At 45.8% G+C, this 13,077-nt stretch overlaps 1 protein-coding gene across 1 annotated transcript in view; it reads left to right on the forward strand.

Moving 5' to 3' along the window:
• Window positions 1-13,077, forward strand: part of NCKAP1L (NCK associated protein 1 like) — a 225,855-nt gene that overhangs the window by 9,276 nt on the left and 203,502 nt on the right. Inside the window, exons 2-3 of the mRNA XM_075850114.1 lie at window positions 10,146-10,256; window positions 11,662-11,754. Coding sequence (XP_075706229.1) covers window positions 10,146-10,256; window positions 11,662-11,754 — 204 coding nt within the window. The remainder of the gene's footprint in view (window positions 1-10,145; window positions 10,257-11,661; window positions 11,755-13,077) is intronic.

The raw sequence follows: 13,077 nt of genomic DNA on the forward strand, positions 1-13,077 counted from the left end.
ACGGGCTGTTTCCTGACTATCTTTTGGATCGCCACCTGCCCTGACCTGTATCTGTCCTATGGTGTTTCATGAACACTGCCTCGGATTTGTATGACCACACTTCTATTTATCAATCTTGGTACCTCATTTTGGAAATATCATCTGCAAACTGTCAGCTGTTGCGATTGGAGACTACTTCGGGGACGCCACCTAGGAATTCCCTAGGCATACCCCTGTGAAGGGTGTTTTGAGGTGAAGATTGTTAATTCCCATCAACTCCGGCCCTGGTTTAGCCCAAGACTTAGCCGTAACATCAGCCCTATCTTTACTGTTGTCATATTAGTGTCCAGCAAGGGAAGTCATCATTGTACAAACAAAACTCTGGGAACAGTGCATCAACCCCTTCACAGTACATCCTAACATGCAGTCTGCTAACCACAATAGGCCCTAATTGTACATCCAGTGAACGGAAAGGGCAAAGAAGCTGTGCCAGCGCCATCAGCAGCAAGTGCCAGACGTAATATATAGCCGACATCCCGCGGCAACGGCCAGGATTGGAAAATAGGCTGTCATGGCAGCTGGGGGCCTAACAAAGATGGAGCCTAACAGTTTGCCTGTCAGTTTATTACTGACAGGCAATAATGATTTGGTATAGTGAGTCTACCAAGACACTATATAAGCAATCAGTAGATCACATTATGAAGTCCACAAGTGGGACTAAAAAAAAATAAAATAATCGCATCTAGCGATCATACGTTTTTCACCTACCCTTTGGATAGGTGATATTTGTTCTTAGTGTGAAAACTCCTTTAATTATTGACTTCAAGTGTTTCAGCCACATCCATTGCAAGCATGTGCATAAGATCAAGCACACAGCAATGCTATCTAAATAAACAAACATTGCTAGTGGTATGGGTTGTACTGAAGAGCCAAGTCAGTTTGTGAAATGACTAATCTGCTAGATTTGCCCTTGTCATCTGTAGGTGCTATTATTGTAAAATATAAGTATCTAGGAGTAACAACAGCTCAGCCAAGGAGCAGTAGACCACGCAAACTCACTGATCGGGGCTGATGAGTGCTAAAGCGAGTAGCGCATAAAAATCACGTATCCTCTGTTGCATTACTCACTACAGAGTTCCAAACTGCGTCTGGAAGTCACAAGCACTGCGTGCCCAGAGTGTTAGGTGGCGGTGGTTATGGTGTCATGGTCGTGCACCTGCAGGTATGGCAGGGAAGTGAAAGTGTAACCACTTTAGCTTTTACCTTCATCTTAATAATATGTACAGTTCGTATGCTATTGCTGAAAGTGCACTTGGTCATAAATATTATATAAATTTTTCCCGATGCGGGAGGTACAGCACTTAGTGACAACAATATACAGGTCAAGCAGGCTGGCAAGATATGTGGCTTCTTGTTCGTTGTGATCGGCAGAGCAAGCATAGCTTGTTCTTTATATACTGCCAGATCTTGGCTGGTGAATACAACATGCCAGTGCCACCTGTAGTGGGAAAAACGATAGCATAGCCACATCTGAAATATGCAATACATCCACCGATAGCATTCAAAGGCACAGTATATAATGAATACAATAGAGCAATATAATGGCCTCATTCTCTAGGAAAACGATTTGCACATCTTAAAAGTAGCTTCATAAAATAGGTTTCCATGGTCGAGCACCTGCACATAAGCCTAAGTTAACTCTGTACAATGCCAAGTATCGGCTGGAATGGTATAAAACAGCGGTCCCAAACCTTTTTTGCACCAAGGACGAGTTTGATACAGGACAATTTTTCCACGGACCGGCAGGGGGGATCACGCGCATTACAAAACACCCTGCAGGCTGCAATTAAATGTAAATAACATAAAAATGAAAAAGTTTTTAGAGTAAGTTCACACAATGCGTAAATGCTGTGGATTTTCCGCAACGAATTACGCAGCACAATACATTAGCAGCAAAGTGGATGAGATAAAACAAATGTCATCCACACGCTGCGTAAATAGTGAGCGGAAAAAACGCTCAGAAATTGACCTGCGATGCAGAGATTTATTCCACAGCATGTCTACTGTAATTGCGGAAACGTTGCTTATTTGTTGCAGGTTTTCCCCATTGAATTTAATGGGAGGTAAAACCCACAACAAATAGTAGTTGCTGCGTTTATAGTGGTGGGATCGCAGCAATTCCACTGCAAAAAACACAACACAGAAAACAATTTTTTTTTCATACTTACCCAGAAGTCTGTGTTTCTCCCTCCAGGCTGGCCTCCTGGGATGACGTTTCATCCCATGTGACCGCTGCTGCAGCGGCCTCCTGGGATGAAACGTCATCCCAGGAGGCCGGCCTGCTAAATGCTGCAGTTTTCCGCAGCGGACATTTCGGGCAAAAAACTGCACCACAGTTTGGTGCGGTTTTTCACCCAGAATTCCCTGCGGCCATCGGGCCGGTGTTAACTTAATCTATGTGTGGCCCGGCACCAAATGATCCATGGCCCGGTATTGGTCCGCAGCCCGGTGGTTGGGGACCACTGGTGTAAAGCACACCGCCACTGGAACTGTGTTCTGTAAAGTGATGAATCACATTTCACTATCTGGCAGTCTGATGGAAGAATCTGGGTTTGGGAGAACGCTACCTGCCGGAATGCATAGCGCCTACTGTAAAGTTTAGTGGAGGAGGGATAATGGTCTGTGGCTGTTTCTCAGGGTTTGGGTTATCCACTTATTTCCAGTGAAGTGTAATGTTAATGTTACAGCATACAAAGACATTTTAGATAACTGTATGCTTCCAACGTTGTGGCAACAGTTTGTGGAAGGCCCTTTTCTGTTCTAGTCCGACTGTGCCACTGTCAACAAAGTAATGTCCATATAAACATGGGAGGGAATATATTCGGACTAGAGTTTCATACACGTCTTAATCTAAAGAGCACTGGAGTTTGGATGAGCCTTATTTATAAAGATTTGCATACCTCTTAATAAATTAGGTGCATTTCTGGCTGTCTATGTGCCAGAAAGGGAAATCTATGCTGGCGTAGATTTCCGCTATAATTCACAACAGTTTCTAGTGTAAATTATAGCGAATTCCTTAGGCCGTGGATGGCCCCACCTCCTTATATTTTTAAAAGTTGTCCGAGGTGGCGTAAAACAACGGAAAAAGATTCTAATTATTGCACAAATATGGCGCGAGCAATAATTTGCAACTTTTGAAATCTATAATACTGGCATATACTCATCAAAATTTGACAAGCTTGTTGTGGAGGAACTTGAGAGGCCTGCACAGAGCCCAAAATGTCAACCCCATTCAACACCTTTCTGATTAATTGGAACACTAATTCCAGGCCAGACCTTCTTGTCCGACATAAGTGCATAATTGATAACCTCACAAATGTTATTTTGACTGAATGGATACAAATTCCATGACTCTCCAAAATATAATGGAATCCTTCCCAAAGAGTAGATGTTGTTATAACGCAGAATGGGCAAACTTCCATATTACTGCCCCTGGTTTTGCAACAGGATGTCCAACAATATAAGTGTATGGTCAAGTATCCACATACCGCTCTTTTTGCCAGATAGTATAGAAAGTGATGTTTATTGAGTGCACAATAATGTCAAATAGCATCACAGCTTAATCTTGATGAGAGGAGTCATGATAGAAAGGTGGAAAAATACATCGGTGTGGTATTCCCCGTTTGCTTTTATTATTATTACTAGAATTACTGAGGTCATCAATTATGAATGGTTTGGCACACATTATATTTAAAGAGACCGACCAGAAGAAATCCTTTTGGTGTTAGCAAAAATGTGAAATTAGATTTTTAGTAACTGTGCTGAGATGTGCTCTTGAAGGTGGACCTGTAGGCACTCCATTTGTCTCTATAATACATGAAGGAACATACCACAGATTCCGTGAGGAAAATAAATTAACATTGATATACAGGCAGATTCTAAAAAGGATGGTGCAAAATTATAGTCTCGGTATTCATAACTGAGAGAACATAACACAAATTTATTAACATGAAAACACACACTATCTAACCAAGTTTTATCTATAAACTACAAATGTTCAAAGTGATTTCCATTGGTGACACGGCAGATTTCTTGGCGGTAGTCCAGTGCTCTCCAGACGCGTGGCAGCATATCCTCAGATATGGACTCCACTGTTTCAGTGATGCGTTGTCTCAGGTCTTTCAGATCCTGTGGCTCTGGGGGCAGATACACTGAGTCCTTGATGTAGCCCCACAGAAAGAAGTCGCATTGGTGTGTGACCTGGGGCTTGTGGAGTCCAGTGCAACATTGGTGAATCGTTGTGTCCAGCACGGCCAATTCCACGTTCCGGTAGAGTTTCTGTAATGCCGGGGTAGGGAGATAGACAGGTGAGCCCTAATCTACCCGCCACTCAGTTCCTGCCTACTTGCAACGGCCCGTCCTAGGCGACGGCGTACAACTGGGCGACGGTCCCTACGCTCCGCTCACTATGTGCACGACAGACAAACAGACAAGGGTACACAGAAGCTAGGGGAACGGGGCAGTGCCCACGGCAACACCATGAGCAACAAGAGTAGTGAACGAGCCGAGTCAAACCAGGAGAGTACGAGGTACCAAACGCAGAACAGGAGAGTAGTGAACGAGCCGAGTCAAACCAGGAGTGTACGAGGTACCAAACGCAGAGCAGGAGAGTAGTGAACGAGCCAAGTCAAACCAGGAGTGTACGAGGTACCAAACGCAGAGCAGGAGAGTAGTCAGTAAGCCAGGGTCTATATGGAGCAGAGGACAAAAGTACAAGCAGCAGCAGCAGAGCCAGGAAACAGACAGAATCACAGGCAAAGGAGGAGCAGGAAGTGAAGGTATAAATAGACACAGGGCGGGAGCTAGCTCTGTCTGGCCAGGCTGTGCTATGCTCTCCCACTCCTCAGCCTCCCAGCCTGATTGGTAGAAGGAGGGGTCACTCGATCAGACTTAGGAGCAGGTGCAGACTGACTAACCACGGGCGTCGACACAAAAGCTGTGTCTGGCAGATCCTTTACAGTACCCCCCTTTTATGAGGAGCCACTGGACCCTTTCTAGGTGGACCTGGCTTATTGGGGAACCGAAGATGGAACCTCCTGAGCAATACTGCAGCGTGAACATCCCGGGCGGGTACCCAAGTCCTCTCCTCAGGCCCGTATCCTCTCCAATGGACCAGGTACTGGAGAGAGCCTTGGAACATCCTGCTGTCCACAATCTTGGCCACCTCGATTTCTACCCCTTCAGGGGTGAGAACAGGGACCGGAGGTTTCCTCAAGGGAGCCAAGGACGGGGAGCAGCGTTTCAGGAGGGAGGCATGAAACACGTCGTGTATTCGAAAAGACGGGGGTAACTCCAGTTGGAAGGAGACAGGGTTAAGGACTTCAATGACCTTGTACGGCCCTATAAACCGGGGAGCAAACTTTTTGGACGGGACTTTAAGGCGCAAATTTTTTGAAGACAGCCACACCAGATCCCCGACCACAAACAAGGGGTTAGCAGAACGTCTTCTATCTGCCTGAGTCTTTTGTATACTCTGGGACGCCTCTAGGTTCTTCTGAACCTGGGCCCAGACTGTGCACAGTTCCCGATGAACGACATCTACTTCAGGATTGTTGGAACCACCAGGTGAAACGGAGGAGAACCGAGGATTAAACCCAAAATTACAGAAAAAGGGGGAGACCCCTGACGAGTTACTGACCCGGTTATTAAGGGAAAATTAGGCGAGGGAAATGAAGGAGACCCAATCATATTGACAGTCAGAGATAAAACACCTTAAATATTGTTCTAGAGACTGATTAGTCCTCTCGGTTTGGCCATTAGTTTCAGGATGGAAGGCCGAGGAAAAGGACAGATCAATCTCCAACTTTTTACAGAAGGCTCTCCAAAACAATTAAACAAATTGTACCCCTCTGTCAGAAACAATATTGACAGGAACCCCATGGAGACGCAGGATGTGTTTGACAAACAAGGCAGCTAACGTCTTAGCATTGGGTAGTTTCTTGAGGGGCACAAAGTGGCACATCTTACTGAAGCGGTCTACTACAACCCACACCACCGACTTGCCTTGAGATGGAGGCAGATCGGTGATAAAATCCATGGAGATATGGGTCCAAGGTCTCTGGGGAATGGGCAAAGAACATAGTAAGCCCGCTGGTCGGGACCTGGGAGTCTTGGACCTAGCACAAATTTCACAAGCGGCGACGTAGGCCTTAACGTCTTTAAGCAACCCAGGCCACCAATAGTTTCTGGCAATGAGGTGCTTGGTACCCAGGATGCCTGGATAGCCAGATAGTGCAGAGTCATGATTTTCCCTGAGTACCCTTAGCCGGAATTGCAGGGGAACAAACAGCTTGTTCTCAGGAAGGTTCCCGGGAGCTGAACCTTGATCAGCCGCAATTTCGGAGACTAAGTCAGAATTAACAGAGGAAATGATTATACCTGGAGATGGGTGAGGGACCTGGTACCCTGGGACAAGACAGCACCCACTCCCACCTCGGAGGCGTCAACCTCCACGATGAATGGTTCCATTTGGTTAGGCTGAATCAGCACTGGGGCCGAGATAAAGCACTTCTTAAGGACCTCAAAAGCCTGGACCGCCTCAGGAGGCCAGAGGAGGAGATCAGCACCTTTGCGAGTGAGATCCGTAAGAGGCTTAGCGATGACCAAGAAGTTAGCAATAAATCTCCTGTAATAATTAGCAAACCCTTTACGCACTTTACAGTATCCCCCCCTTTTATGAGGGGCCACTGGACCCTTTCTAGGTGGACCTGGCTTATTGGGGAACCGAAGATGGAACCTCCTGAGCAATACTGAAGCACTGTATTGCCTTCAGGGAGGCAGGTTGGACCCATTCAGCCACAGCCTGAACCTTGGCAGGGTCCATGCGGAATTCATGAGGAGTGAGGATTTGACCCAAAAATGGTATCTCCTGAACCCCAAACACACATTTTTCGGTTTTAGCAAATAGTTTGTTTTCCCAAAGGGCCTGGAGCACCTTCCTGACATGCTCAATGTGGGAGGACCAGTCCTTGGAAAACACAAGTATGTCATCAAGGTACACTACAAGAAATACCCCCAGGTAGTCTCTTAAGATCTCATTTATGAAATTCTGGAAGACCGCGGGAGCATTACACAACCCAAAGGGCATGACGAGGTATTCGAAATGACCTTCGGGCGTGTTAAACTCAGTCTTCCACTCATCCCCCTCTTTGATGCGGATAAGGTTATAAGCCCCCCGTAGATCAAACTTAGGAACCATTGGGCCCCCTGAACCTGATTGAAGAGATCAGGAATCAAAGGAAGGGGATACTGATTCCTTACAGTGACCTTATTCAAGTTTCGGTAATCGATGCACGGCCTAAGACCACCATCCTTCTTCCCTACGAACAAGAAGCCAGCAACTCCTGGAGAAGTAGAGGGGCGAATGTAACCCTTGGCCAGGCATTCCTGGATATACTCTCTCATGGCTTCACGTTCGGGACAAGAGAGATTAAATATCCTACCCTTAGGGAGCTTAGCCCCTGGTACCAAATCGATTGCGCAATCGTATTCTCTATGAGGAGGTAACACTTCGGAGGCTTTTTTAGAAAAAACATCAGCGAAGTCCTGAATAAACTCAGGTAGAGTGTTCACCTGCTCAGGGAGAGAAATAAAATTAACAGAAAAACATGACGTCATGCATTCATTACCCCATTTGGTAAGGTCCCCAGTATTCCAGTTAAACATGGGATTATGCATCTGCAACCAGGGAGGGCCTAAAACCAAATCGGACGATAATCCCTGCATCACCAGTACAGAGCACTGCTCCAAATGCAAGGAGCCAACAAGGAGTTCAAAAACAGGGGTATGCTGCGTAAAATAACCATTAGCAAGAGGAGTGGAGTCGATACCCACTACCGGGACAGGTTTAGGCAAATCATTCAAAGGCATAGCTAGAGACATAGCAGCATAGCTAGAGACATAGCAAATTCCACAGACATAATATTAGCTGAAGACCCTGAATCCACGAAGGCACTGCCGGTAGCAGACCTACCACCAAAATAGACCTGAAAGGGAAGCAAGATCTTATTAGGTTTCATATTCACTGAAAATACCTGTGCGCCCAAGTGACCTCCCTGATGGTCACTTAGGTGCGGAAGTTTTCCGGCTGCTTATTCTTACGCCTAGGACAGTTGTTCACTTGATGCTTGTCATCCCCACAGTAGAAGCAGAGACCATTCTTCCTGTGGAACTCTCTACGTTGTTGGGGAGACAAGGAGGCCCCGAGTTGCATAGGTTCATCCGAGTTTTCCGTGGAAGAACGAAGCAACGGAACCTCGGGAGCCATCATGGGGGAGCCAGAGGAGGAGGCACAAAAACTTTCAAGTCGTCGTTCCCTGAGACGTCGGTCAAGACGTACCGCTAAAGCCATAACCTGATCTAGAGAGTCAGAAGAGGGATAACTAACTAACAGGTCCTTCAGGGCGTTCGACAGACCCAATCTAAACTGGCACCTCAAGGCAGGGTCATTCCACCGAGAAGCTACACACCACTTCCTAAAGTCCGAACAGTACTCTTCAACGGGTCTCTTACCCTGACGTAAGGTCACCAGCTGACTCTCGGCAAAGGCAGTCCTGTCAGTCTCGTCATATATGAGCCCGAGAGCAGAAAAAAAAGGTCAACAGAGGAAAGTTGAGGGGCGTCGGGAGCCAAGGAGAAGGCCCTTTCTTGGGGCCCGCCTGGAGCCGGGACATAATTATACCCACTCGCTGGCTCTCAGAACTTGAGGAGTGGGGCTTTAGACAAAAATAGAGCGTACAACTCTCCCGAAAGGAGAAAAAGGTCTTCCGGTCCCCTGAGAACTGGTCAGGCAACTTGAGGTGGGGTTCAAGAGGTGAGGTGGGGGGCACTACCAGGGTAGCATCATGCTGGTCGCCCCTCTGAGCCAGGGCTTGGAACTGTAGGGAGAGGCCTGCATTTGCTGAGCCAGCGTCTCAAGGGGGTCCATAGTTGTGTCAGGGACCAGGGTAGAAAAGGTATATGGGCCTGTGATTATGTAATGCCGGGGTAGGGAGACAGACAGGTGAGCCCTAATCTACCCGCCACTCAGTCCCTGACTACTTGCAACGGCCCATCCTAGGCGACGGCGTACAACTGGGCGACGGTCCCTACGTTCACTATGTGCACGACAGACAAACAGACAAGGGTACTAGGGGAGCGGGGCAGTGCCCACGGCAACACCGTGAGCAACAAGAGTAGTGAACGGGCCGAGTCAAACCAGGAGAGTACGAGGTACCAAACGCAGAACAGGAGAATAGTGAACGAGCCGAGTCAAACCAGGAGTGTACGAGGTACCAAACGCAGAGCAGGAGAGTAGTCAGTAAGCCAGGGTCTATATGGAGCAGAGGGCAAAAGTACAAGCAGCAGCATCAGAGCCAGGAAACAGACAGAATCACAGGCAAAGGAGGAGCAGGAAGTGAAGGTATAAATAGACAGAGGGCGGGTGCTAGCTCCGTCTGGCCAGGCTGTGATAGGCTCTCCCACTCCTCAGCCTCCCAGAATGATTGGTAGAAGGAGGGGTCACTCGATCAGACTTAGGAGCAGGTGCAGACTGACTAACCACGGGCGTCGACACAATCTGTGTCTGGCAGATCCTTTACAGTTTCATTCAGGTATCGCCGAACATTAAAATGGAAAGGGGAGGTGCACCATCCAGCTGATAGACTATGTTTGGAAGATCTTCCTCTATCTGTGGCATAAGCCATTCCTTTAACATGTCCAGGTAGGAGTGGCTAGTGACAGTGTCCTCGGCAAAAAAGAAGGGACCGTAGACTTTGCGTCTGCTCATTGCACAGAACACATTTACTTTGGGTGAGTCCCTCATTTGCTCGATAAGGGTACATGGTTTTTCTGAGCCCGAAATTCTAATGTTGTGGCAATTGACCTTCCCACTCAGGTGAAACATAGTTTCATTGCTGAACACCAGCCTGTCAGTAAATTCATCCGTTTTTAATCGGCCCTGCAAGTCAGGCCTTTACTTTTGCACCATACTTTTTGAATCTCCCTGTACAGTATACGGCAGTTTCCAGTAGCAAGATATATAAATAGAAGAATATATATATGTATCACAGCTGAAAACAAGCAATTTCTATTTTTATGAACATATAGTGTTTTGTATCTTTCTACAGACATGTTCAGATGCCAAGACAAAACCTCCTTTTTTCACAGAAAAATCAATGGAGTCTTCTCTAAAATACATCAGCAAGAAGTTTCCAAACATTGATGTTCGCAGCAGCACGGTAATTACCTAGAAATATTGTCTATTGTCTACTTAAAGAATGAAACGGTCCTAAAAAATATGCAATGTTGTACAAACCCGGTTCTCAACATGGTGCCCTTTATTTTATGTAAATATAAATGCACAGGCCCCAATACGTATGCAGTTCTCTCTTCCTCATGGAATATTATATGGGCCTCAGAGTCTGCATAAAGATAATATTATTCTCCTTAATTTCAAAACCAATGGGTCACTGTGCTTGAGAAGATCAGTTTTTCTCTGATGCTCACCAAATGTATGCAATAGGGTACAAAAATGGACATAATAGGGAGTTCAGGGGCTATGACCACTTGCCTGTATGGAGCCCATGTATTTTTAAAGGCGGCCCTGTTGGCACCCATGTTTTTCTCACTTTATTTTCTATCAGTTCCTGCTTTTATTTCTTAGGCTAAGTTCACATCTCGTTTTGTGCACACGCCTTAGTGAGGTGTGAATAAATGAGAGAGGCTGCACCTGACACACAGGGAAATGCAGGGAAGAAGTATCTGTGCCTACATCATTTTGTAGACAAAACGTTCTACTGCTCTCCTTAGTATGGGGGCCGCCACATAACACTGAAACCTAAGCCAAGGGATGATGGTGTTATTGCTTTCACATAAGGAAGACAATTCGTAGTACAAGATTATTCACATTGAAGGGGATTAAAATACGGAGAAAAAATTTACATCATCCCATACAGATAAAAATACAGTACTTGTTGTCACGAAGGGTCTTTGGACCCACTGGGCCGTACCACCTTGGCGGTAAGAAAGCTGGCCAACAGGGCGCAGGTGAAAGTCTATAGTTACCTGTGGCAGCTCAGACAGCAGCAGGGCAGGCTCGGCTGGGACTAGCAGCAGGCAGACGTCAGGCGAGGTGAAGCAGGTCAGACGTAGGCACAGCACGACACGACTTTGGCACAGCACAGTGCTTGACCAGGAAGGTATGGAATGCTAGGAACAGGAACTGGTACTAGTACTGGTACAGGTACAGGTAACACACTAGGAGGCCATCACCTAGACAGACTAGGAATACACAACAAAGCTCAGGCGTGGGAGGATGGGGCTGGGACCTTTTTATAGCCCAGGGTGCTCTGAAGCAATCAGCTCAACTACCAACATGCGTGCACTCTGGCTTCTCAAGTCTGGACCACGCTCGTGAGCGCACCCTGGTGGTCACTGTGGAGCAGGACGGCCGTATGTGCAGGCATCTCTTGAGAGAAGGGCGTCGACTGTATGGAAGGAGTTTGTGTCAGCGACCACGGACGTTACACTTGTTAACCAGTGTGAATGGGTGCATATAACCTCCAAGTGTATTGAAATTTAAATATAAGGTTATAATCTCTTTGTGCAATAATAATTAACAGATTTTCCCTCTCCTGAATCCAGCAACATCTTGGGCCGGTGCACAAAGATAAAATTGAGATTGTGAAATACCTGACTGGATATTATTTGACATTTTTGGATGTAATGGAATTTAGGGTAAGTACTCATTGATAAAAATGTAGGAAGTCCTATTTATCATTTAAAGGGCTATTCCCAACTTAGATATTTATGGCATTTCCACAGAATATGCCATAAATGTCTCATAAATGCTGATCCCAGCTCTGGGACCCACACCTTAAATGACAACTGGCGTCACCCGACCCAATACACCCGATACAACAGAATGGAGAGAGCCACGTGAATGCACGGCCCCCTCTCCACTAGTCCCCGCTTGAAATAAGCAGCATCTGGCTGCCGCACCAGGCGAAACGCGGGTTGGGTGACCTCTATTATAAAATACAGGTGCCGGTCCCAGAGCTGGGACCCGCATTTATCAGACATTTACGGCATATCCTGTGGATATGCCGTAAATGTCTGAGTTGGAAATACCCTTTAAATTAGATCAAGTGTTACATATACAGTTCATTGACTATAGCAAAGGTTGTTTTTTTCTTGGTTGCCAACTCTGTGTCAGATTCCTAATGCGGAAACTATCTCTGCTTCGAAGTAGTGTTTATTTTAGCTAATACGACGGTGTCCCGTTTGACTAGATCGTACCTTCCCTACATGCAGCATATTTCTGGATAATTAATAGTAATCCTTAGCAATTAAAGGAGATTGTTTTTTTTTTTGCTGTATTATTCTCCACTTTATAAGGTTATCAGAGGCAAATGTTTGTTTTATTATGTTAACTATGTTTCTGCTTCATTTGATCATACCAAGGAATTGTATAAGATTAGAAAAAAAAATGGTCTGTATTTTCATATATAAACAGGTCTACTCTTGTCCATAGGCTTTGGTATTTTCTCTTTGCCCTGTTCAAGTGAGTGAGACTAAGCTGCAATTCCAGACACAGTCCATGGGCAAGAGTGGCACTGTTGCTTGGGTAAAAAACAGACTCTTTTTCAAATCTCATGCAACCCCTTTAAGATATCCAGTATCTACGCAATACTAAGACTCATCCTAGATGGCAACTATGGTTTCTGGATGATTCTCAGCAGCTGAATTCATGTAATATCACATCCCATAGACTTGCACTGGGCACAGAATTACTACAATTATTGAGTAGCACAACACATTCGCGTGGGTAGCAACCCGTTTGAAATCAGTATCAGTCTTGTATTAGTGCAACAGTTGATGCAACTTTTACATTAACCTTTGTTTAAAAGTGACTAAAGGAACACTAAGAATAGAAAATCCACAAAAAAAATCCCATCAATTCGCTCCTTTGATCCCATTTTGTCTCATATTGCTATAAAAACGAAGAAATATTTGAAGAAATCTTCTCTTTGTGTCTAAGGATAACGACCATTTCCCTCC

This window comes from Rhinoderma darwinii, chromosome 2, assembly GCF_050947455.1.
Source record: "Rhinoderma darwinii isolate aRhiDar2 chromosome 2, aRhiDar2.hap1, whole genome shotgun sequence".
In the NCBI taxonomy this organism is placed as follows: Eukaryota; Metazoa; Chordata; class Amphibia; order Anura; family Rhinodermatidae; genus Rhinoderma; species Rhinoderma darwinii.